Raw genomic sequence first — 25,429 nt, 5'->3', positions numbered from 1 at the left:
CCAGAGTGAACAACCTCAGGATAGAAGGACATCCATTTAAAACAGAAGAGGAGGAATTTCTTTAGCCAAAGGGTTGTGAATCTGAAATTCATTGCCACAGGTGGCTGTGGAGGACAGATCGTTGGGTGTATGTGAGGCAGCTGCTGACAGGTTCTTGGCTAGTCAGGGTATGAAAGGTTATGGAGAAAACGCAAGAGAATGAGGTTGAGTGGTAATAGCAAAGCAGACCTCGATAGGTCAAATGGTCTAATTCTGCTCCTATGTCTTATGGTCTAATGCCATGACTTATGGCATGAAACTGGGCATTCTTCTGTCAAAAAGGACTATCCCCATTTCTGATCTTCCAACAAAATGAAAGCAATTGATGACACAGCTGAAGGTGGTTGGTCCGAAATGCAACCTGGAGGAACTCCTGCACTGAGGTCCTTGGAATGGGATAAAAGATGTTATCAATGCATATGATCTTATTAGGTCCCATTCATCCTTCCAGTTTACAATAACTTCACAAAGGCTGAAGGTTTGGCTGGGGATTAGCTGGTTAAAGCCACTTGGTCCAAGAACACATGGAATATTGGCAGGCTCAACATTCACTCTTTCTATCTATAGGTTATTTTAATCAAATTCTTTACTGCTAGGGATGGTGGTAGAGGCAGATACTTTAAGGACACTTAGGAGTCTCTTAGATAGGCACATGGATGATGTAAAAATGGAGGACTATGTGGGAAGAAAAAGTTAGATGATTGATCTTAGAGTAGGTTAAAAGGGCAGCACAAAATCATGGGCTGAAAGGCCTGTACTGTGCTCTCATGTTCTATATTTTAACTAACTGCAAGCTGGTAATTTGCATTAGCAATAACAATTTGAATGAGATTTACCTTTATTTATTGACTCAAAATTATGAAATAAGTGATTTATTTATCAAAATACAAACTGAAAGGGTATAATTGTGGCATGGCTCACATCAAAATGCCAAGTACTCCATAAGTTTTGAGGCATAGCTTTCTGATTTGTTAGTCACCAGGCCAAAGTACATAACTACTTTAGTCACAAATAATTAAGCATCTACTCATTTGATTAAAGAAATCCCCTACTTGAACTGACTCAAAAATGTTTCATGTTATCATTATTAAGCAAGTTATGTCTCATGTGTCTCCTGTTAACAGCTGAACTGGGAATTTTGATACAACAGCAAATCACAAAGGAAACTTTGTTCCAAATTCACATTTATCTTCTCCGAAGGTCAAATGGACAATAAATGACTCAAGATAACCAACATAATCTGTATTTCTGTGTGCTATAAATACAAGACCCCTTTGTTCAGTCATTGAAACACAGAGAAACATTATTTTTTTCTGCAGCAACCCAAAGACACATACAATTTTACCTTGGTGACTCGTACATAATCAATGCTACCAACTTATAAGAGGGAAATAGGTAAAGTGATCACCTTTATTCTGTCACTGCCAAAATTGTAAAAGAGAATTCATTATCGTACGCTTAAGAAAATGCACATAGAATTCTATGCATTTTAAGAGATAATCTTTTGATTTATTATTCAAGGAATCTAAAATAAACAGCCACCCACGAGATTGTAAGAAATCAATAACGGTCTGCTCAGTGAGTACTTACTCAAAATAAAACCACACCTCTCAGAGCTGAAGAATGTCAATGCTATCACAGGTCATTTCTCAGGCTGACACTATCCTGCAGTAATTGGAAGGCGAGAGTTATTAAAAAATTAGGATAAATTTAGTTAGTTTGGTAAATTAAATGTTAGTTTAACGACTGATAAAATATATTTTAAATTTTAAGTTTTCTTAGAATCAAGTAAACAATTTTGTTAATGATTGTCTATTTTGGAAAATTATCATAATACAGAGAAGCCTTTAAAATTTGTTTATACCTGCCTTTTTCAAATAAGGCATGGTCATCACACTGCAAGTTTACAAGGAACCAAATTTAACTTTATTGATGAGGAAGCATTTACATTACCAAACGTTGTAGGTATTTCACCAAATTTCTCAATTCCATATTAAACATTATGCATTTTTCCACTTTCACATAACTAGTGTCGGGGTAAAGTAATGGCAAGTCGGTAAGAATAGAAAAAATCTGAAAATTCATATCAATATTCAGTTGTTTAATTTTGCAATCAAAGTTGTACAAAGTAATGTCTTTTTCAACATCAGCACATCCCAAAATGCTTTAGTTAACGAATCACTTCCCCGAGTATTACCATTGTTGTAGTGTAGGCAAATATTACAGCCAATTTGGGCGTAGCAACATCATACAAACAGCAATAAAATATTTAACCAGATCATGAGATAGGCATTGCTCATAGTTCATTTGTTGCATTCTTAACCAATAGTGATAGCTCTAGAAAATCGAAGTCCTTCTGAGCTTACGGTTCGTGACTCTGCTTCACTGGGCCCATCTATCTACACATACGGCTCTCCCATTTACTCCCATGAATGCTGGACACATTGCCTTCGTAATAGTGGGCTCGTGGGGTAATAGCAATGGGAGCAAAAGTGGAGTGATTGTGATCATGAATGCTATGTAGTTAGGGTATAAAACAGATTTAAAATTGAAATCGATAAAAAATCACGTGGTAAATTCCCTAGTAGTTAGAGTTAAATCTAGCACAAATGGTTACTGTTGTCGGATGCTAGTCATCTCAGCCCCAGTACATCATATGTTTCTGGCTCCAGCTATATTCAATTGTTAAAGCAATGACCTTCCCTTTCTCAGAAGACGAACTGGTCACTGTTGCTTTCAGGCACACAGCTTCATCAAAAATCCCTTATATAATGAAGCATTCCATCCCAACGCAAAGCGAGGTCTGGCCAGAATCCTAGGTTAGGCAGATTAATGAGGAATATTGGTCATGTCATCCCCAACAAAAAAAGAGTCTTTCTGCCACATTCATTTGCCTATCACCAAGTTTTTCACAATCGTTGTCAACGTTTAATAACAAGAGTGTTCAAGATTGATCAGATATGTAGCCAAGTAGCCACATTGCTATTAGAGAATGTTTGAGGCTTAATATTTAGTGGCTCAGGTCCTGATTTCTCTCTCTCGTTATCACCGTCGGTAAAACAATTCAAGAATATGGCAGAATCCCCTGCATTGGCTTAGGTAGTTTGGTCGTTATGTGCTGTGTCATATGACATCGGTTATTATTGTCTTTCCATGACAATGACTGTTTTTGAAAATTTTTCTACAGAAGTGATTTGCCATTGCATTCTTCCGGTCGATGTCTTTACAAGATGTGTGACCCCAACCATTATCAATACTCTTCAGAGATTGTCTGCTTGGCGTCAGTGGTCACATAACCTGGACTTCTGATATGCACCAGCTGCTCATACGACCATCCAGCACCTGCTCCCATGGCTTCAAGTGACCCTGATTGGGGGCTAAGCAGGTGCTACACCTTGCCCAAGGGTGACCTGCAGGCTAGCAGAGGGAAGGAACACCTTTCACCTCCTTTGGTAGAGATGTATCTCCACTCTGTCACCTTGCTTGGATGGTAGCAGCTGCAAAACTGCTCAAAGAGCTCACCAACATCAAGAAACATTGAGCTTGGTTGGAATGTTTCTACTGGATTTAATATCCAGCCTATCCACCAGCAGTGCACCAGACCACAGTCAATGGTGGCTGCACAATCTTCTGCATCATTTCTGCTGAGCCTTTTCAGTATAGTCTCCAAAACTCTGTTTCATCACTTAGAAAGGCAGACATAGCGGACACATGGGCAACAATCCTTTCAAATTCCTGAGCAAGTAATGTTATTCTGATTTAAAGAAAAGAAACAATCAGAATTAATCTAGAATCTTCCACATCCTACAAAGTGCATACCAGACCACATTGTACATTAGGAATGTAGCAATTAGCCAAGTGTTTCTGCCTTAGGGGCCTTCCACTAACCAAGCACGTTATGCTCAGACTTAGACCAGTTTTAAAAAGTCTTTCATTTGCTGAAGTTTAAATTCAAGCTTGTTTCTATCAGGTAGAATTTCAGATTTTTTTTAGTTCTGATTGGAACATCTTCCTTGAACTATGTAAGATAGGTAATCTGGTGAGGACTTGATATATTTGAAAATGAATGTATTATGAAAAGTAAGCTTTATTAAATCAATAATTTCTGAAACCCCAGTTATGAGTTATTTCTGGGTGTGTATACATGTTTCTGTGTACGTGTGTCTGTTTTTGTGTATGTGTGTGTACATGTGTGTGTTTCTGTGTATGCTTGTGTACATGAAAGAAATATTACTGTTTTAATTTCTCACCTGCTGTAACTACTAATTAAAAGCATGCCAGGCCTGCACAGATAAGAATCTCTCAGTCTTCACCCAGCTAACAGGAGCCACCTGCCACTCATTTCCAACTCATAACCTGCAGCCTATTTAAACCCAGCTCTTGGCACAGTCCTTGTTCACTCATTGAACCAGTCAGTCTCAACCAGTTGCTTGTTGTCTTCAGTTAACTAGCTACCTTGTCATGTTAAGTATCTGTTCTCTGGTGTTTTGTCACTCTTCGTGGCTTGTTGTTTTGCAGTTTATCACTTACCACTAAATTGTCTCTGTATTTGGGTCAAGCCTCCTCTACATTTTTTGACAGGATGAGTGAACAAGGACTGTGGATAACAGCCGGGTTTAAATAGGGTGCAGGTGATGAGTTGAAAACTAGTGGCAGGTGGCTCCTGTTAATTTGGTGGAGGTGGGAGGTGCCTGCTCGTGTAGGCCTGAAATAATATATACATTTTTGAATATGTATTAATAACAATGATTCCTTAAGGTTGTTGTATCCAGGGATGGTAATGGGGACAAGCTTGCGCAACCTATTAAATGCTCCCAAACATGAGGAATTCTGCAGATGCTGGAAATGCAAGCAACACACATCAAAGTTGCTGGTGAACGCAGCAGGCCAGGCAGCATCTCTAGAAAGATGTCCAGTTGACGTTTCAGGCCGAGACCCTTCATCAGGACTAACTGAAGAAAGAGCTAGTAAGAGATTTAAAAGAGATTTTAAATCTCTTGTGGCTAAAGGGATCAGGGGGTATGGAGGGAAGGCTGGTGCAGGGTTCTGAGTTGGATGATCAGCCATGATCATACTGAATGGCGGTGCAGGCTCGAAGGGCCGAATGGCCTACTCCTGCACCTATTTTCTATGTTTCTATCTTTCTATGTCATCAATGACAGACAATTCAAAGAACTTCTAGAGGGACCAGAGAAAATTGCATGGAAGGCATTCAAGGATGTTGAAAATTTTCTTGGCACCTACAGAGTACCAAGCTATGTACAGCCAATTGACAACGTGTCTCAAGCATGAAGTGCAACATGTCACTAAAGATTCATTTTCTGCATTCCCATCTAGATTTCTTCCCTGCAAATCTTGGTGCTGTCAATAACGAGCATGGCAAAAGGTTTCACCAGGGCATTGTAGTCATGGAAGAACAGTATTTGCCTAACTGGAATCCATTATTGCTGGCTGATTACTGTTGGACACTTAAGTGAGAAGCCTCAGACACTTGAGTAGAAATGAAAATCATCAGCAAAATACCTTTAGCTTAGTTGAACTTTTGCAAAATATAAGCACCTTTATGCAATTAAACGCATTATATTCAATAAAAGTTAATTTCTTGTTTCTCCAAATTCCTATGCAATATAAGTGGTCTGAAATAATATTTGCGTTCACTTAAAGTGGTCTATCATAAACAAAGAAAAACTTCTGAGGAGGCAACAATTTTGAAAAAAATCGTTGTCCCGTGTGATAGCTTATCATGCTGATACTTGCCCACCCACTATAAATAAAAACCTGCTGAGTTTTAAAGCTTGCATCTGCGTTTTGTTTTCTTAAAGGATCATACATGTGAGGCAAAAATTCTATTTGGGACAGATAGATAATGAGAAAGGGAAAGAGTTTTTGTTTCTTCCTGTGAGTTAAACTGGACCTGTAGCTCACGCCCTAAATATCGACTCCATCTAAGAAAATACTGACAAGTGTCTTCCTCATTCCAATTGAATTAGTTTTAAAGATAATTAAGTAGGATAAGTTCTGCAAATTAACAAAACCTCTGGTAAACTAGATGAGAAAACAGGAAATAGTACCATAGTTTGAGCATCTGTCAGTCTCTGGACATCTAAATGCTTGATGCCCTCACTTTGGGAGAACACACAAGATACGGAAAATGCGTGGGTGTTTGAAGAGGAGAGAGGAGTAAATTGAGAGGAAGATGGGAATATCAAAGCAGAGAGCAGAGATAATAACGTGCATGCAGAACAAAAGAAAGGTTTACTGTTCATGGTTTTATAAACCTCAATAATGTCACCCCTCAGCCTCCAGGGGAGAATGCCCCAGCTTATCCTACAGGTAGCTATCCAACCTTTCCTTATAATGCAAACCATCCATTCCTGGTTACATCCCCACAACTCTTTGCAGACTCTCTCACATCTAAAAGGAAATGAGGGAGCAACTAGGTTATTTTAAAAAAAGCACTCAGAAAGTCACATATTCTGAATGGCAGGGCTGCAAAGAGCAACGTCCTGCTGGAAATGAACTATTGTTTGTTGGATTACTGGTTCAGCTGAACAAGCCATAATATAAACCAGAATTTATGAGTTGCTGGGAAAAGCATCAGTTCAGTGTTCTCCTGTACACATATTTTGTCTGACTTCCAGTAACCTCGATTGCACACAACTTGAATGTTCTTGTTATGCTAGGATCTGTCGGAAAATTGTGCTAATGTCATGCAGCTTACAAAGCGTATGTGAAGGACTTATGGGTGGAAAATGCTTGAAGTAATTGCCATTGAAAGTCAGAGGTTACAGAAGGGGGTGGAAGAGATTAGAAAATTGGAAGAAATTCAGGAAAGATAAGTGCATCCGAAAAATAAGAAGGGAAAATTAGAACCTATTGATTAGCAATAAGGAAACATGATAAGGAAAATGGCTAAGGAAACTAATAATGTGAAAGAAACAATGGTGTAGTCAAGATCTTGACCAGAGGAACAAGCTGCAGGTTCAATAACCAGGCTGTTTTGACACAAACATAACACTGGAAAATAATTATACTGCATGAACTAAGTATTTCACCTGAGGTAAGAAAAGAATGACCTTCTTTACCTCACTCCCCTGTGTGCATTGCACCCACATTGTGATATCACGCACAAACTGACATGTCTTCAAGGGATTTTCTAAGGTCAGGTTTATTGATATTCCTTCCAGTTGTATTGGAGGTCTGCCAAGCCAAATTTCAGCCAGCCCATCACCCATAAGTTAAAAAGACAAAAGGGTATTGTACTTGCACAAAATTTTGAATAACTAGTCAATAACTAAATCTCACTTTTATTTTAAGAAACATTGAAAAATCTGCTGTGGGTAAAACATCCCACCAAAATGTAAACTATTCTATTATTGTTTGAAAAGTTAGGTACAAGGTTTATAGTCAATTTTATAAAAGAGTCCATTCTATTCTATCATGCAGACATCATTATGGGTTCAATTGTTCTTTCTTTCTGACTTCAAAGCACTTTCTTTACAGGCAAGCACACCTTACTATGGAAAGTCTTTGGTATACTTGGTAGCACTTACCTTGACACACTTACGAAATAAGTTGAAGATTGTCATCGACTTACGTAAGTTTTGTGGAGAGGAGAAAGGCAGTCACATTACTGAGTCAAGATATTGTAATGCACAGTTGTTCATATGCTGCATCCCAACTGGTTTGCCACTAAGGACATCTGTCTCTGAAATGTACCGTGTCTCAGAAGAGGGGGGAGGGATCTTCAGTATGCGTTGCTGTGCATGTAAAGTTGTGTATGCTTACTATTGAAGAACAACAACCCCAAGGTCAACAGCACTGAATCACCTCATTAGCATTCAACATCTTGTCGGAAATCTATCCTTGCTTGAAACGGTGCCAGGGAAGATGTCCCTCCACACTATTAAAAATCTTCTGTTCCATAAGAACACGGCTTGCTGATTGAATGAGATCCTTCAAGCAGCACCGATGTCCCCTAGGGAGAATTTTATTCCATTTAAAGTTTGTGCAATACAAAAGAATGGCATCTAGCAAGATTATTGAAAGTTTTCCCTCTGTGTGCTGTGAGGTACGGTTGGGTGTACTATACTGAACATTGCATCAATGTTGTAAGCTACAAAAATTTCTGCTCCTTTGTATTATATTTCTGCATAAAAGGTTCACAAAACGTGGTGTGTGTTTGATTCAGACATAATGGAGGTGTCAACAGGCACTGATCATTCCAGCTGACATTCAGAAATCCAATACTGCACCTTTACTAAAATGTAATGTCACTGTATTTTATAGTTCAAAATGATGCCGTGGATCAGGGGAGTTCTGAGCACATTAAATAATTGCATTCCATTAGTTGTGGCAGCTAAACACCACAGCACTTTATCTGTTCTGACACAAGTGATTGTCACAACAGCCAGCAATCAAATGAGGTTCTGCTATAAGTAAAACTAAAAAAAAATCCAGAATATTCTGATAATTTTGTCACATTATTTAATCTATCTTTGTAGAGGGTGCAAATAAGTTCATTGTGAAAAATATTTATATGTCTAATTATATGTAAAACCTTCCAGTATGGTTTTTAATATGGAGATAGGGAGCGCAAGCTGATTAAGACATTTGGCTACATTTTGTGTCTTAATTGCTTTCCTACCCGGCCGGAAACATTATGAACCATACACATTGTACCCAGTACAATCATCTATTCAAAGGAGCGCCACATCAAAGGGAATAATAAACCAGCTTCAACTGAAAACAGAATATTCTAAACACATATTTAGTAAATCATGCTTAAAGTCAAGGTGTTAGCTAATGTACGCCAATTTTTTTGAAGTTCTAAACATTTTATAAATGGCCAGGGATTTTAAAAATACAAATTATTGAGACAAGTAGATGTAAATAGGCTCAAAGTTCCCTCTTTAAGTTAGGAATCATGTGCACAATATAATAGATTTTGACCAATCTACAAGTGAGCAGGTCAATGATGTAGCAGGAATTTCAGAAGCAAGTTGTTTAGGGAGGCTTTACAGAAATTTATGAAAACATTTGAACGCCCGGGAAAGGCTTAGTCAGTTCTGCACCTTATGTGTTCTTTGTTCTGAAGCGCCAGTCAATTTCATTTTCCAGCCATGTCGCAAGACAAGTGTGATGGTTTGGGGGAGGATAACTGGTTAGGTCTGTTATTAAGGGAAGCAAGTCTCAGAAGATTGCAGAGGCAGAGTCACACAGCATGGAAACAGGCCTTTCGGCTCAGGGAGTCCGTTGCTGAGCTTCACGCGCCAATTTACAAGGATCCTGCACCAGTCCCATTTTACCTCCCCATATTGCCATCGCCTCCCCCCCTAAATTCCACCAGTCACCAGCCAGGGCAGCACGGTAGCATGGTAGCTAGTGGAATGCTTTAGGTTCAATACCCGCTGCTGCCTTTCAGGGGATTGTATCTTCTCCCCATGCCCCCTGCGGGCTTTTTCAGAGTGCCCACATTCCAGTGATGCTCACCTTAGGGTAAGTAAGTTGCGGGCATGTTATGTTGGTGCTGGAAGCATGGCGACTTTTGTGGGCACATCCTCAGATTGTGTTGATCGTTGAGGCAAGCAACACATTTTGCTGTATGTTTTGATGCACGCGTGACAAATAAAGCCATTCTAATCCTCTCTGGACGCCGGATAACTTGCAGTTGCTAACTAATGTAGCATCCCTCATGTTCTTTGAGATGTGGGAGAGAACTAAAGAATGTGGGGAGGGTGGAGGGAGCTCCTGCTCTTACAGGAAGAAATCTGTAGGGATGACATTGGAGGTCAAGACTGAACCTGATTCACTGGAATTATGAGGAGACAGTGCCTTTGGCTGGACTGCTCCACCCAGTGGGATGTGGAAAGAGGAGAAAGGTGGTGCCAGAGCCACAGGGAATGGAGGTAAACCTTCTTCCACAACAATAACTCCAGACTCCATTTATTATCCAGCCTAATTTGAGGATGAGGAAATTAAATTAAGCTCGATAAATTTGATAAACCTTTGTTCAGTTGTACATAAGCACAAGAGATTCTGCAGCTGCTGGAAATCCAAAGTAACACATGCAAAATGCTGGAGAAACTCAGATGGTCAGACAGCATCTATGGAGAGGAATAAAGAGTCGATGATGAAGAGCCTTGGCCCAAAATGTCAACTCTTTATTCCTGCCTGTAGATGCTGCCTGACCTGCTGAATTCCTCTAGTGTGTATTGCTCTGCAAGTGGACATTTTGATTCTACACATGATCAATCTCCTTAAATTCTTTCAATGAATTGATTTCCTTCAGATCCTGCAGTCCTCCAATAGAGCTATACTTATGCTCTATTCTTGGTTGGTGCGGCTGTAACGAAACCCACTTTCTCTCGGGATCAATAAAGTATACCTATCTATCTATAATTTGCATTTTCTGATGTACAGTCACTGAATCATAGAACACCACACTACAGAAACTGACCCTTGGCTCATATTGCCTGTGTCTAGTCATTATTATTATTATTCTGCCTAGTCCCATTGCACTCAGACCATAACCCTCCATCTCTCTCCCATCCATGTACCTATCCAAATTTCTCTTAAGTTTTGAAATTGAACCAGTACCCACCACTTCTGCTGACAGTTTGTCCCACACTCTCAAAACCCTCTGACTGAACAAGTTCCCTCTCATGTTTCCCTTAAGCATTTCACATTTCACCCTTAACCTATGAGCTCTTGTTCTAGTCTGACCCGACCTCAGTGGAAAACCCAGCTTGCATTTAGGCTATCTATACCCCTTCTAATTTTGTAATTATGATGTGGTCCCTTTGTGTACGCCTTAGCAGTAGCTTAGTTGCAAAGGTGGTGTGGTTAAAATGGTATATTTATCAGTTCACTTTCACCACAGGGACGCTCAATTTCAGAGCTCCAATGACAGCATTTATGTGCATTTGGAGAGACAGCTAATGAAATGACAAGATTGGGAGCATTTGCACTGATGATGCAATTGGTAGTGGTGTGTTTGCTTTTTCCACCCCACAGACAGGTTTTTCCTTTCATTGAAGATGAAAGGAACCACCGAAAAGCCCTAACCCAGTCAGCCAAGGACACTGGTTTGTTTGTGAGTTCATTGTTCAATAAAAACATCAGTGATTCAATTTTGGGCTGAACACCACTTCCTCTTCTGTCTCCACACCGCTTGAGTCCTTTAAGTTCAGCTTCAGTTAGTATCGACCTATATTCTATCACTCTTCTGTTCAATTCTCTGACGTAAAGAAAAACAGTCACAAACCTCTGAGAAAAGCTGTTTCGCCTCACCTCTGTCTAAAATGGATGACTCCTTACTCTGAAACAATGTCTCCTAAATCTAGACATCCCCACTAGGAAAATTCCTCTCGATGTTCATCCTGTCAACTCTCATCTGAATCTTTTATGTTTCCAGAAGATCACTCACTTCTCATCTTAAATGCGGAGCATATTTAAGACTGGGGAGAGGAAGAGTTAATAACATAGAAACATAGAAAATAGGTGCAGGAGTAGGCCATTCGGCCCTTCGAGCCTGCACCGCCATTTATTATGATCATGGCTGATCATCCAACTCAGAACCCCGCCCCAGCCTTCCCTCCATACCCCCTGATCCCCGTAGCCACAAGGGCCATATCTAACTCCCTCTTAAATATAGCCAATGAACTGGCCTCAACTGTTTCCTGTGGCAGAGAATTCCACAGATTCACCACTCTCTGTGTGAAGAAATTTTTCCTAATCTCGGTCCTAAAAGGCTTCCCCTCTATCCTCAAACTGTGGCCCCTCGTTTTGGACTTCCCCAACATCGGGAACAATCTTCCTGCATCTAGCCTGTCCAATCCCTTTAGGATTTTATACGTTTCAATCAGATCCCCCCTCAATCTTCTAAATTCCAACGAGTACAAGCCCAGTTCATCCAATCTTTCTTCATATGAAAGTCCTGCCATCCCAGGAATCAATCTGGTGAACCTTCTTTGTACTCCCTCTATGGCAAGGATGTCTTTCCTCAGATTAGGGGACCAAAACTGCTCACAATACTCCAGGTGCGGTCTCACCAAGGCCTTGTACAACTGCAGTAGTACCTCCCTGCTCCTGTACTCGAATCCTCTCGCTATAAATGCCAGCATACCATTCGCCTTTTTCACCGCCTGCTGTACCTGCATGCCCACTTTCAATGACTGGTGTATAATGACACCCAGGTCTCGTTGCACCTCCCCTTTTCCTAATCGGCCACCATTCAGATAATAATCTGTTTTCCTATTTTTGCCACCAAAGTGGATAACTTCACATTTATCCACATTAAATTGCATCTGCCATGAGTTTGCCCACTCACCCAACCTATCCAAGTCACCCTGCATCCTCTTAGCATCCTCCTCACAGCGAACACTGCCACCCAACTTCGTGTCATCCGCAAACTTGGAGATGCTGCATTTAATTCCCTCATCCAAGTCATTAATATATATTGGAAACAACTGGGGTCCCAGCACTGAGCCTTGCGGTACCCCACTAGTCACCGCCTGCCATTCTGAAAAGGTCCCGTTTATTCCCACTCTTTGCTTCCTGTCTGCTAACCAATTCTCCACCCACACCAATACCTTACCCCCAATACCGTGTGCTTTAAGTTTGCACACTAATCTCCTGTGTGGGACCTTGTCAAAAGCCTTTTGAAAATCCAAATATACCACATCCATTGGTTCTCCCCTATCCACTCTACTAGTTACATCCTCAAAAAATTCTATGAGATTCGTCAGACATGATTTTCCTTTCACAAATCCATGCTGACTTTGTCCGATGATTTCACAGCTTTCCAAATGTGCTGTTATCACATCCTTGATAACTGACTCCAGCAGTTTCCCCACCACCGACGTTAGGCTAACCGGTCTATAATTCCCCGGTTTCTCTCTCCCTCCTTTTTTAAAAAGTGGAGTTACATTCCAATCCTCAGGAACTAGTCCAGAATCTAATGAGTTTGGAAAAATTATCACTAATGCATCCACTATTTCTTGGGCTACTTCCTTAAGCACTCTAGGATGCAGACCATCTGGCCCTGGGGATTTATCTGCCTTCAATCCCTTCAATTTACCTAACACCACTTCCCTACTAACATGTATTTCGCTCAGTTCCTCCATCTCACTGGACCCTCTGTCCCCTACTATTTCTGGAAGATTATTTATGTCTTCCTTAGTGAAGACAGAACCAAAGTAATTATTCAATTGGTCTGCCATGTCCTTGCTCCCCATAATCAATTCACCTGTTTCTGTCTGCAGGGGACCTACATTTGTCTTTACTAGTCTTTCCCTTTTTACAGATCTATAAAAGCTTTTACAGTCCGTTTTTATGTTCCCTGCCAGTTTTCTCTCATAATCTTTTTTCCCCTTCCTAATTAAGCCCTTTGTCCTCCTCTGCTGAACTCTGAATTTCTCCCAGTCCTCAGGTGAACCACTTTCTCTGGCTAATTTGTATGCTTCTTCTTTGGACTTGATACTAGCCCTAATTTCTCTTGTCAGCCACGGGTGCACTACCTTCCTTGATTTATTCTTTTGCCAAACTGGGATGAACAATTGTTGTAGTTCATCCATGCAACCTTTAAATGCTTGCCATTGCATATCAACCGTCAATCCTTTAAGCGTCATTTGCCAGTCTATCTTAGCTAATTCATGTCTCATACCTTCAAAGTTACCCCTCTTTAAGTTCAGAACCTTTGTTTCTGAATTAACTATGTCACTCTCCATCTTAATGAAGAATTCCACCATATTATGGTCACTCTTACCCAAAGGGCCTCTCACGACAAGATTGCTAATTAACCCTTCCTCATTGCTCAAAACCCAGTCCAGAATAGCCTGCTCTCTAGTTGGTTCCTCGACATGTTGGTTCCAAAAACCATCCCGCATACATTCCAAGAAATCCTCTTCCTCAGCACCTTTACCAATTTGGTTCACCCAATCTACATGTAGATTGAAGTCACCCATTATAACTGCTGTTCTTTTATTGCACACATTTCTAATTTCCTGTTTAATACCATCTCCGACCTCACTACTACTGTTAGGTGGCCTGCACACAACTCCCACCAGCGTCTTCTGCCCCTTAGTGTTACGCAGCTCTACCCATATCGATTCCACATCTTCCCGGCTTATGTCCTTCCTTTCTATTGCGTTAATCTCTTCTTTAACTAGCAACGCCACCCCACCTCCCCTTCCTTCACGTCTATCCCTCCTGAATATTGAATATCCCTGAACGTTGAGCTCCCATCCTTGGTCACCCTGGAGCCATGTCTCTGTGATCCCAACTATATCATAATCATTAATAACAATCTGCACTTTCAATTCATCCACCTTATTACGAATGCTCCTTGCATTGACACACAAAGCCTTCAGGCGCTCTTTTACAACTCTCTTAGCCCTTATACAATTATGTTATGACCATAATCAGAATCAGAATCAGAACCAGGTTTACTATCATTGAAGTTCATCACTAAATTGCTGCAAAATACAACGCTAAATAAATAAGACCAGTAACAAAGTTTATGTGTTCGTGGATGGTTCAGAAATCTGATGGTGGAGGAGAAGAAGCTATTCACAAATTATTAAGTGTTGGTCTTCAGGCTCCTGTATCTCTTCCCTGATGGTGGTAAATCTTCCGGTTTCATTTGCACTGGTGAATCTCAGCACCATCTGGCTGGAGGCTGATGAAACACGGAAAATGACTAAGTGCTTTGATAATCATTGTTTTTCTGCCAAATGATCATTGCAAGCAATAGTATGTAACTTCCCTTTGCACTTGGAAGCATTTATGCATAGCAGGAGCGAGGTGGAGAGAGGCAGTGGGCCCATCACCCAAAACAAAGAAGATCTGATGTTCGATCGATCTAAGTGCTGAGCCGTAACGGAATGGTTGGGTACAAGCGGAATCGAGGCCCCTGATCATATCAAAGTGACTGAACCCCAATGTTTGGATGATGATTTAAGTGCCTTGCTGAATCGGAAAGGTGGGTACAGGCCAAATTGAGGCAACAGGGGCCAGGTACCAGACCATATCGAGGCGACTGAGCCCAATGTTTGGACAATGATATTGGCGCCAGGCTAGATTGAAAAGGTCAGGGTGTTGGGGCCTGAGGCAAGGTACAGGCCAGTTCGGCTTGCTGCTCCATTCTGCCCTGAGCTAAGGGTCCTTGGATGGACACTATTTGTGGACTGACTCTCTTTGTGGACTTCAGTTCAGAACACTACTTGCTTGTGTTTATTGTTTGCATGATAGGCAGCATCTAAGGAGGGAAAGAAACAGTTTATGTTTCAGGCTGAGGCCAATCCTGACGAAGGCTCTTCATCAATCTTGGTCCGAAACATTGACTGTTTAATTCCCTCCACAGATATTGCCTGACCTGCTGAGCTCTTCAGTGTTTTGCATGTGTTAATCTTGTTTGTAGACTATTCCACCGTTTTATGTCCGAAAAGTAAGCGCAAATACTTCCAGTACATTTTCCCAGGGCATACGTTACATTTAATATTAAACCTGTTAACTTTTATGCAATATAATAGAGTGGCATTCAAAAGTTTGGGCACCCCTGGTCAAATTTCTGTTACTGTGAATAGTTAAATGAGTAGAAGATGAACTGATATCCAAAAGTCATAAAGTTAAAGATGAAACATTCTTTTCAACATTTTAAGCAAGATTAGTGTATTATTTTTGTTTTAACATAGAAACATAGAAAATAGGTGCAGGAGTAGGCCATTCGGCCCTTCAAGCCTGCACCGCCGTTCAGTATGATCATGGCTGATCATCCAACTCAGAACCCTATACCAGCCTTCCCTCCATACCCCCTGATCCCTTTAGCCGCAAGGGCCATATCTAACTCCCTCTTAAATATAGCCAATGAACTGGCCTCAACTGTTTCCTGTGGCAGCAAATTCCACAGATTCACCACTCTCTGTGTGAAGAAGTTTTTCCTAATCTCGGTCCTAAAAGGCTTCCCCTTTATCCTCAAACTGTGACCCCTCGTTCTGGACTTCCCCAACATCAGGAACAATCTTCCTGCATCGAGCTGTCCAATCCCTTTAGGATTTTATACGTTTCAATCAGATCCCCCCTCAATATTCTAAATTCCAACGAGTATAAGCCTAGTTCATCCAGTCTTTCATCATATGAAAGTCCTGCCATCCCAGGAATCAATCTGGTGAACCTTCTTTGTACTCCCTCTATGGCAAGGATGTCTTTCCTCAGATTAGGGGACCAAAACTACACACAATACTCCAGGTGTGTTCTCACCAAGGCCTTGTACAACTGCAGTAGTACCTCCCTGATCCTGTACTCGAATCCTCTTGCTATAAATGCCAGCATACCATTCGCCTTTTTCACTGCCTGCTGTACCTGCATGCCCACTTTCAATGACTGGTGTATAATGACACCCAGGTCTCATTGCACCTCCCCTTTTCCCAATCGGCCACCATTCAGGTAATAATCTGTTTTCCTGTTTTTGCCACCAAAGTGGATAACTTCACATTTATCCACATTAAATTGCATCTGCCATGAATTTGCCCACTCACCCAACCTATCCAAGTCACCCTGCATCCTCTTAGTATCCTCCTCACAGCTAACACTGCCGCCCAGCTTCGTGTCATCCGCTAACTTGGAGACGCTGCATTTAATTCCCTCATCCAAGTCATTAATATATATTGGAAACAACTGGGGTCCCAGCACTGAGCCTTGCGGTACTCCACTAGTCACTGCCTGCCATTCTGAAAAGGTCCCGTTTATTCCCACTCTTTGCTTCCTGTCTGCCAACCAATTCTCTATCCACATCAATACCTTACCCCCAGTACCGTGTGCTTTAAGTTTGCACACTAATCTCCTGTGTGGAACCTTGTCAAAAGCCTTTTGAAATTCCAAATATACCACATCCACTGGTTCTCCCCTATCCACTCTACTAGTTACATGCTCAAAAAATTCTATAAGATTCATCAGACATGATTTTCCTTTCACAAATCCATGCTGACTTTGTCTGATGAATTGTCTTGTACAATTTTAGAGTGAAAAAAAGGAAAGGAACACCATGCAAAAGTTTGGGCACCCCAAGAGATTTGAACTCTCAGATAACTTTTACCAAGGTCTCAGACCTTAATTAGCTTGTTAGGGCTATGGCTTGTTCACAGTCATCGTTAAGAAAGGCCAGGTGATGCAAATTTCAAGGCTTTATAAATACCCTGACTCCTCAAACCTTACCCCAACAATCAGCAGCCATGGGCTCCTCTAAGCAGCTGCCTAGCACTCTGAAAATTAAAATAAATGATGCCCACAAAGCAGGAGAAGGCTACAAGAAGATAGCAAAGCATTTTCAGGTAGCTGTTTTCTCAATTCATAGTGTAATTAAGAAATGGCAGTTAACAGGAACAGTGGAGGTCAAGTTGAGGTCTGGAAGACCAAGAAAACTTTCCAAGAGAACTGCTCGTAGGATTGCTAGAAAGGCAAATCAAAACCCTGTTTGACTGCAAAAGACCTTCAGGAAAATTTAGCAGACCCTGGAGTGGTGGTGCACTGTTCTACTATGCAGCGACACCTGCACAAATATGACCTTCATGGAAAAGTCATCAGAAGAAAATCTTTCCTGAGTCCTCACCACAAAATTCAACATCAGAGGTTTGCAAGGGAACAGCTAAACAAGATGACACATTTTGGAAACAAGTCTTGTGCACTGATGAAGTTAAAATAGAACTTTTTGGCTGCAATGAGCAAAGGTATGTTTGGAGAAAAAAGGGTGCAGAATTTCATGAAAAGAACCCCTCTCCAACTGTTAAGCATGGGGATGGATCGATCATGCTTTGGGCTTGTGTTGCAGCCAGTGGCATGGGGAACTTTTCACTGGTAGAGGGAAGAATGAATTCAATTAAATACCAGCTAATTCTGGAAGCAAACATCACACCGTCAGTAAGAAAGCTGAAGATGAATAGAGGATGGCTTCTACAACTGGATAATGAACCTAACACATCTCAAAATCCACAATGGACTACCTCAAGAGGTGCAAGCTGAACGTTTTGCCATGGCCCTCACAGTCCCCTGACCTTAACATCATCGAGAATCTGTGGATAGACCTCAAAAGAGCAGTGCATGCAAGACGGACCAAGAATCTCACAGAACTAGAAGCCTTTTGCAAGGAAGAATGGGTGAAGATCCCCCAAACAAGAATTGAAAGTCTCTTAGATGGCTACAGAAAGCGTTTACAAGCTGTGATACTTGCCAAAGGGGGTGTTACTAAGTACTGACCATGCAGGGTGCCCAAACCTTTGCTTCGGGCCCTTTTCCTTTTTTTGTTATTTTGAAACTATAAAAGATGGAAATAAAAAAGTAATCTTGCTTAAAGTATTAAAGAAATGTGTCATCTTTTATGCCTTTTGGAAATCAGGTCATCTTTTACTCGCTTAGCTATTCACAGTAAAAGAAATTTTGACCAGGGGTGCCCAAACATTTGCATGGCACTGTATATCTGTATGGATGAGGGATCAAATATAGTCATAAAGTTTAATAAAATCCTTCATTAGGATTATGAACATGTGGCTAAACTGCAAAGGCTCACTGCATATGTTGATATCCAATATTTTATTAACTGGAGCCTGATTACATTTTATCACAATGCAGACATTTATAACGTAGAACAGAACGCGCATCCTTAGCAACAGATGTATTCAGATACTGCAAAGTATACAAACTATTTCTTCACAACAGACTACAGTTCAGCAGTTGGCTAGTAACACTCTGCTTTCAGAATACTATCTTGCTTTGTTTGCTGCAATTTGATTGATCTGTTCGATGTTTTATTCATGCCGTTTGCAAGGATGGCAATCACATCCTCTTCTTAATATAACTGCGCTTCTCTCAATATTCTGTGTGGAGAATGATCAGCATGAAATGTGAATTGTGTTTCTTTCCCGAAGAATACTGGCTAGTTTGCTGGGCATTACCTCTGCTCTCCTCTTTTTTTACTTCAGATTTGCAGCATACACAATATTTTTGTCTTCATATTGTCCTTGTGTAGATATTTCCAAACTAAACAAGGGAAAAACTTGTAAAAACCGAATTCATGCCTAATTTAGCTGCACCTACTTTGTGCACTTGTCTAAATGCTCATCGTTCTTAGCTGCACCTCAGGTTGAAACTTGTGTTTGCATTGCAAAATAATGATAACGGGTCTCAATGTGACATGATTCACTTAATTACCTTTTTTTAAAAAAATGCTGCAACTAAGCCAATGGGGGAAGGGGAGGATTACTAACTACATCAGTCGTGATGCTTTAGATGATGAGGGGATGCTTTCCTCTAAAGCAGAAATGTAGAACTAGTAGGCCTGGTTTTAGAATAAGGAGCCACCCACATAAAACAGAGGTGAGGAAGACTTTTATCCTTCAAAGACCCAGAAATCTTTGGACTTCTTGTCTATAGCTATATAAGATCTTGGTCAGACCCCACTTAGTGTGCTCTTCATGTTCTGGTCACTTCTCTACAGGAATGATGTGGATACTATGGAGAGAGTGCAGAGGAGATTTACAAGGCTGTCGCCTGGATTGGAGAGTGTGTCTTATGAGAATAGGTTGAGTGAACTTGGCCTTTTCTCCTTGGAGTGACGGAGGATGAGAGGTGACCTGACAGAGGTATATAAGGTGATGAGAGGAATTGATTGTTTGGATAGCCAGAGGCTTTTTCCCAGGGCTGAAATGGCTAATATGAGGGGCATAGTTTTAAGCTGCTTGGAAGTAGGTACAAGGGGGAAGTTTTTCACACAAAGAGTAGTGGGTGCGTGGAATGCTCTGCTGGTGACAGTGGGGGAGGTGGATACAACAGGGTCTTTTAAGAGAGTCTTAGAAAAATAAAGGGCGAAGCAATCGGGTAATTCTAGGCAGTTTCTAGTGTAGGTTACATGGTCAGCACAACATTTAGGACCGAAGGGCCTGTAATGTGCTGTAGATTTCTATGCTCTACATTCTATAGCGAGCTATGATAGCTGACACTTTGAATGTATTCAACGCTTAGATAGGTATATTATTGGGCAATAGGGGAGTAATAAAAGCCAAGATCAGACAGGGTCAATTGCATCGTAGACAGGGTCAATGACACACGCGGCCCACTCCTGCTCTGCCTTATTAAGAACAGCAATGAAAGGAATGGAGACGTCACTCAGTGCCTTTGATAGGTGGTCAAGTGTATTTTGGAAATGGATATCATTTGAATGCAACTGGTAGCCAATGAATGTCAATGCAGGCCATTGTGGCTGCTTCCCTGACCTGGTATATTCCTCTGGTGAAACAATTATTGGATATAAATATGTTTGTAGCACTTGTATGAAATGATCCTTTTGAAGGTGACCAGTTAAACAGTTTGCAGCCTGAGGTAAGCAGACAGAACCGGAATGGAACACGTTCCTTCAAAAAACTGTATTCCAAGCAGGAGGTTTCTGTCACCTCTGCTGTTCCCTCTATTAAGTTGTCAGACTCCTTGTCCAACATATAAAAATTTGTACAATACTGAGCAAGTTCAGTGTAGTGGGGCTTTACGGGAGTATGAAAACATCATGGTAATGCAGTAATGCTTCTAATCAGAAAGCTTGGACAAAAGTCCTAAAGCTTAGAGTCCAAATAAATATGGTGTAATAAGCATAAAGCTAAAATTATTGCAAAAACTTACAGATATGCTTCAGGGAGGACTTTATGTAGCTCCAAACCAATAGCAAAGTGGTTGATGCGAATTGCCCTCTAAAATAGTCTCGAAATATCAATGATTTATTCAAGATAGTGCAGTGAGGGGTTTTTGATGCTAATAATCTCAAAATAAATGTAAAGTCTTTCAAATGCACCCTCAGTGTGAAGGATCCCCAGGAACTAATCTGAAGATATGTGGAATTATTTCTGATGCCTTTTTCTGAAATGTACCCTGTAATACATATAGAAACATAGAAAACCTACAGCACAATACGGGCCCTTCGGCCACAAAGCTGGCCAAACATGTACTTACTTAGAAATTACCTAAGGTTACCCATAGCCCTCTATTTTTCTAAGCTCCATGTACCTATCCAGGAATCTCTTAAAAGACCCTATCACATCCACCTCCACCACCTTTGCAGGCAGCCCATTCCACGCACTCATCACTCTCTGCATAAAAACCTTACCCCTGACATCATCTCTGTACGTACTTCCTAGCACCTTAAAACTGTGCCCTCTTGTGTTAGCCATTTCATCCCTGGGAAAAAGCCTCTGACTATCCACACAATCAATGCCTCTCATCATCTCATGCAGCCTGTTACAGCTGTTCCGACTAAGTTTTTCTTACTGTTTTCTTCTTACTTTTTTAACTTACGTTATTTGTTGTATTTTTTTCATGGTAACGCGTTGAAGCTGCACCCTCTCTAACATGGAGAGAGTTTTATTTGGGTTTTTAGTGCTGGAAGTAGTTACATTCGGACACGTCTCATTAGCGGGGCAGCAGTATGGTCCCATTGTTTATTCCAGGGACCAGCTGATTGCGTTTATGCCGGCCGGTTTAGTGAACAGAGCAGCGGACACCCCGGCTGAAATCTGGAGGAAAACACACAGAGGATGCAGAGGGGGATCAAAAAGGCGAGGAAAGAGGACCGGGTCGAGACAACAGAGACTTATGGAGAAGAGGAGTTCTCCACTTGGACTGCACGTGGGCATACCCAACCAAAACTTTTCCATGGAGAGCTTCCAGACCGTTCAGGTTGACTGGAAGTGCACTGAGAGCGGTAAGCGTAAAGGAGTTGGGGGCTTGCTGTTCTGGTTAACAACGGATGGTGCAATCCATGTCATATTACGATCGAGGAACATGTTTGTAGCCCGGATATTGAACTTTTTGCTGTTGGACACTGGCCATATTCCACCGAGATGCAACACTGGGCGTCACTGGAGGTTGTTCCTACCTGTGGCCATCGAACTTTGCAGCTCCTCCCCTGGAGGGTCAGACACCCTGAGCCAATAGGCTGGTCCTGGACTTATTTCCATCTGGCATAGTTTGCATATTGTTCTTTGATTGTTTGTGGTTTTTGTATTTCTATATTTATGCTCTATTCTTGGTTGGTGCAGCTGTAACGAAACTCAATTTCCCCCGGGATCAATAAAGTATGTCTATGTCTATGTCTATCTTATAGACCTCTATCAGGTCACCTCTCATCCTCCATCGCTCCAAGGAGAAAAGGCCGAGTTCACTCAACCTATTCTCATAAGGCATGCTCCCCAATCCAGGGAACATCCTTGTAAATCTCATCTGCACCCTTTCTATAGTTTCCACATCCTTTCTGTAGTGAGGCAACCAGAACTGAGCACGGTACTCCAAGTGGGGTCTGACCAGGATCCTATATAGCTGCAACATTACCTCTCAGCTCTTAAATTCAATCCCACAGTTGATGAAGGCCAATGCACCATATGCCTTCTTAACAACAGAGTCAACCTGCACAGCTGCTTTGAGGGTCCTATGGACTCGGACCCCAAGATCCCTCTGATCCTCCACACTGCCAAGAGTCTTACCATTAATACTATACTCTGCCATCATATTTGACCTACCAAAATGAACCACCTCACACTTATCTGGGTTGAACTCCATCTGCCACTTTTCAGCCCAGTTTTGTGTCCTATCAATGCCCTGTTGTAACCTCTGACAGCTCACCACACTACCCACACTACCTCCAACCTTTGTGTCATCAGCAAATTTACTAACCCATCCCTTCACTTCCACATTTTAGAGTATCTGCCTTGATCACATTACATACATTATCCAGCATTTCTCACACTATGTCAGAGGCTACATTTTATCAGGACATAATTGGGTCATACAGAAACATTCTAGCATTAACTGTTTTGCTTCAGCTATCAGCAGCCTGATTCTAACTCTGATTCAAGAAACTTATCCCCAAACCTATCCAACTTTCTTACCTCTTTTAAGGCACTCTTTGTTCAAACTTCTGGTCACCTGTGCTTATATTTCCTCCCTTGTGACTTGATGCTAAAATAAATTTGGTAACCCTCCTGTAAAACACCTTGGGATGCCTCCAAGTTAATGCTGCTATATAAGTACAATTCATTTTTTTGCTTGATGATTTAATTTTATTTTGCAATCTTTGTAGCATTTAGTTATTCTGATTAGCCTATTCTGAAAGCTGGATCATGGTCCCATGTGTCTGTTGCCAACTTTCTTTAAACTTTGAGAACAGATGGCTCTGTTTCCTTTCCTTTGTCAACGGTTTGTAAAGATTTAAAGATCCTTCCCCCCCCCTTCTTGCTAAACTTTCAGTCAGCTGTCTGTGAAAATTAGCATTTCAAGGACGGTTATTAAGAGAGACCTCTTACGTATACGTACTCTTTGGTCTGCACCGTTTCTGAATGATATAGACTGAGAACAGTAAATTTAATGAGGCCTTTGTTTTTAGAAAGAACAGAACTGTGATGCAAGAGTTAAAGCATTGTCCTTTTATTCTTAGTGATGTAAGTCATAGATCTTGTGGCAATGTCTGTCTTACTGTGACAGCTGCTCTAGTAAAAATAAATGGTAAATAGGTCACACCTTAAATCACTCGACCTGCCATTTTGATTATTGCAGGGTGAATGCATTAGGGAGGACTGACCCAATGCTGTTAAACTGAAAACCAACAATTATGCTTCAGTTAACACAGAAATCTCATTGCAGCAGAGAAGCAAAAGAAAAAATCAAACTGAAAAGTTTAAGACTGTTATTTAAAAATAAATATTGATGAGAATACTTTTTTTTGTAGATTGGCTTGCTAAAATGTTCTGCTTATTTGCATATGAGGATTAACTACTTGGATAAGATAAAGCACAGTATTAAGAAATGTGCCCAAGCATGAATCATTGGGGCAGGAATTCAAATCAAATCATTCATTCTTCTTTAAGTAAAGTCAGTGTTAGGCTGTCATGAAGCAATGTTAATCTGCCTGTCCTGAACTAAGCCAGAATTGTACCTGGTGCTGTATTGATTGGGGTGATTTAAGTCATCCAAGTGACCTCTTCAAAGTTCAAAGTTCGAGGTAAATTTATTATCAAAGTACATATATGTCACCATATGCAACCCTGAGATTCATTTTTCTTGTGGGCATACTCAATAAATCTATAGAATAATAGCCATTAACAGAATCAATGAAAGACTGCCCAATTAGGATTCAACCAGAGTGCAGGAGGCAACAACCTGTGCAAATACAAAAAGAAGAAGAAGAAATAATAATAATAATAATAATAAATAGGCAAAACAATGAATATCAAGAACTTCAGATGAAAAATCCTTGGAAGTGAGTCCATTGATCATGAGAGGATTTCAATGATGGGGCAGGTGAAGTTGAGTGAAGTTATCCCTGTTGGTTCAAGAGCTTGGCGGTTGAGGGATAGTAACTGTTCCTGAACATGGTGGTGTGAGTCCTGAGGCTCTTGTATCTTCTTCCTGATAGTAGTAGTAAGAAGAGAGCATAACCTGGGTGGTGGGGGTCCCTGATGATGGATGCTGCTTTCCTGCGACAGTGTTTCATGTCAATGTGCTCAATGGTTGGGAGAGCTTTACCCTTGATGGACTGGGCCGTATTCACTACTGTTTCCATCCATTCAAGGGCATTGATGTTTCCTTACCAGGCTGTGATGCAGCCGGTCAATATACTCTCCACTACATATTTATAGAAGTTCCTCAACGTTTTAGAGTCTCCGCAAACTCCTAAGAAAGTAGAGCTAGCTCTGAAAATCAGGATGCTGTTGTAGTTTATTTATTTAGGGATACATCGCAAAACAGGCCCTTCCAGCTCGGTGAGCCTCACTGCCCAGCAACCCAACTATCTAACAAGCTCTCACTACCTATTAAATCCTCCCAATGGCATGCGTCTCAAAGTAACCTTTAACATCTAAGTCCAGCTCCTGGCCTTCACGTGTGGCTTAGCTACTAAGCCCGGCAGAACAGTTTCTACTGACAGGAGAAAGGGCAGATTTACTGGCACCTTAAGACCAGTCACCTTTGGCAGAGGGGTCTTGTTAGCTTTGGTTGACAGCTTGTCTTCAAGAAGGAAAACTCTGATCAGCCTTGCAACTATAGCCACTCACGGAGAAGGCTTCAAGAGTAAACAGCAAGGGAAAAATCCAGAGCTGGAGTCCTTAAGCCAGTCTTACATTGACTTCAATGCTGACTGGCAACTGCTACAAAGCCACTGGCGCCAAACTGTATCGGTCACTGCCACTCAGTTGGATTCATCAGCTGCATGGAGAGGGGAGCCTGCGACATGAGAAACAGCTTGCTCTCCCATATCATCCTGCCTTGGCTTGTGTATCATGTAGTCAGCTGGGACACAATATCCATGGTCAACCCTGACCAACGAGGGCTTCATATCACTATCCTCAGTGAGGTGCCATCA

At 41.2% G+C, this 25,429-nt stretch overlaps 1 protein-coding gene across 2 annotated transcripts in view; it reads right to left on the bottom strand.

Moving 5' to 3' along the window:
* The window catches only part of inavab (innate immunity activator b), a 91,414-nt gene extending 83,677 nt beyond the window's left edge, over nucleotides 1–7,737 (bottom strand). The window contains exon 1 of one of the 2 annotated variants that reach the window (XM_063065521.1): nucleotides 7,593–7,737. In XM_063065521.1, the coding sequence (XP_062921591.1) occupies nucleotides 7,593–7,628 (36 nt within the window). In that variant the 5' untranslated portion in view covers nucleotides 7,629–7,737. Of the gene's footprint in view, nucleotides 1–1,629; nucleotides 1,707–7,592 lie in introns of those variants that run through there. The other variant, XM_063065523.1, reaches the window with a different exon arrangement.
* Between the last annotated feature and the right edge of the window lie 17,692 nt (nucleotides 7,738–25,429).

The sequence above is a fragment of the Mobula hypostoma genome, chromosome 13, assembly GCF_963921235.1.
Source record: "Mobula hypostoma chromosome 13, sMobHyp1.1, whole genome shotgun sequence".
Lineage (NCBI taxonomy): Eukaryota > Metazoa > Chordata > Chondrichthyes > Myliobatiformes > Myliobatidae > Mobula > Mobula hypostoma.
The sequence above is the reverse complement of the archived record's forward strand: the minus strand, read 5'-3'. Positions and strand labels throughout refer to the sequence as shown.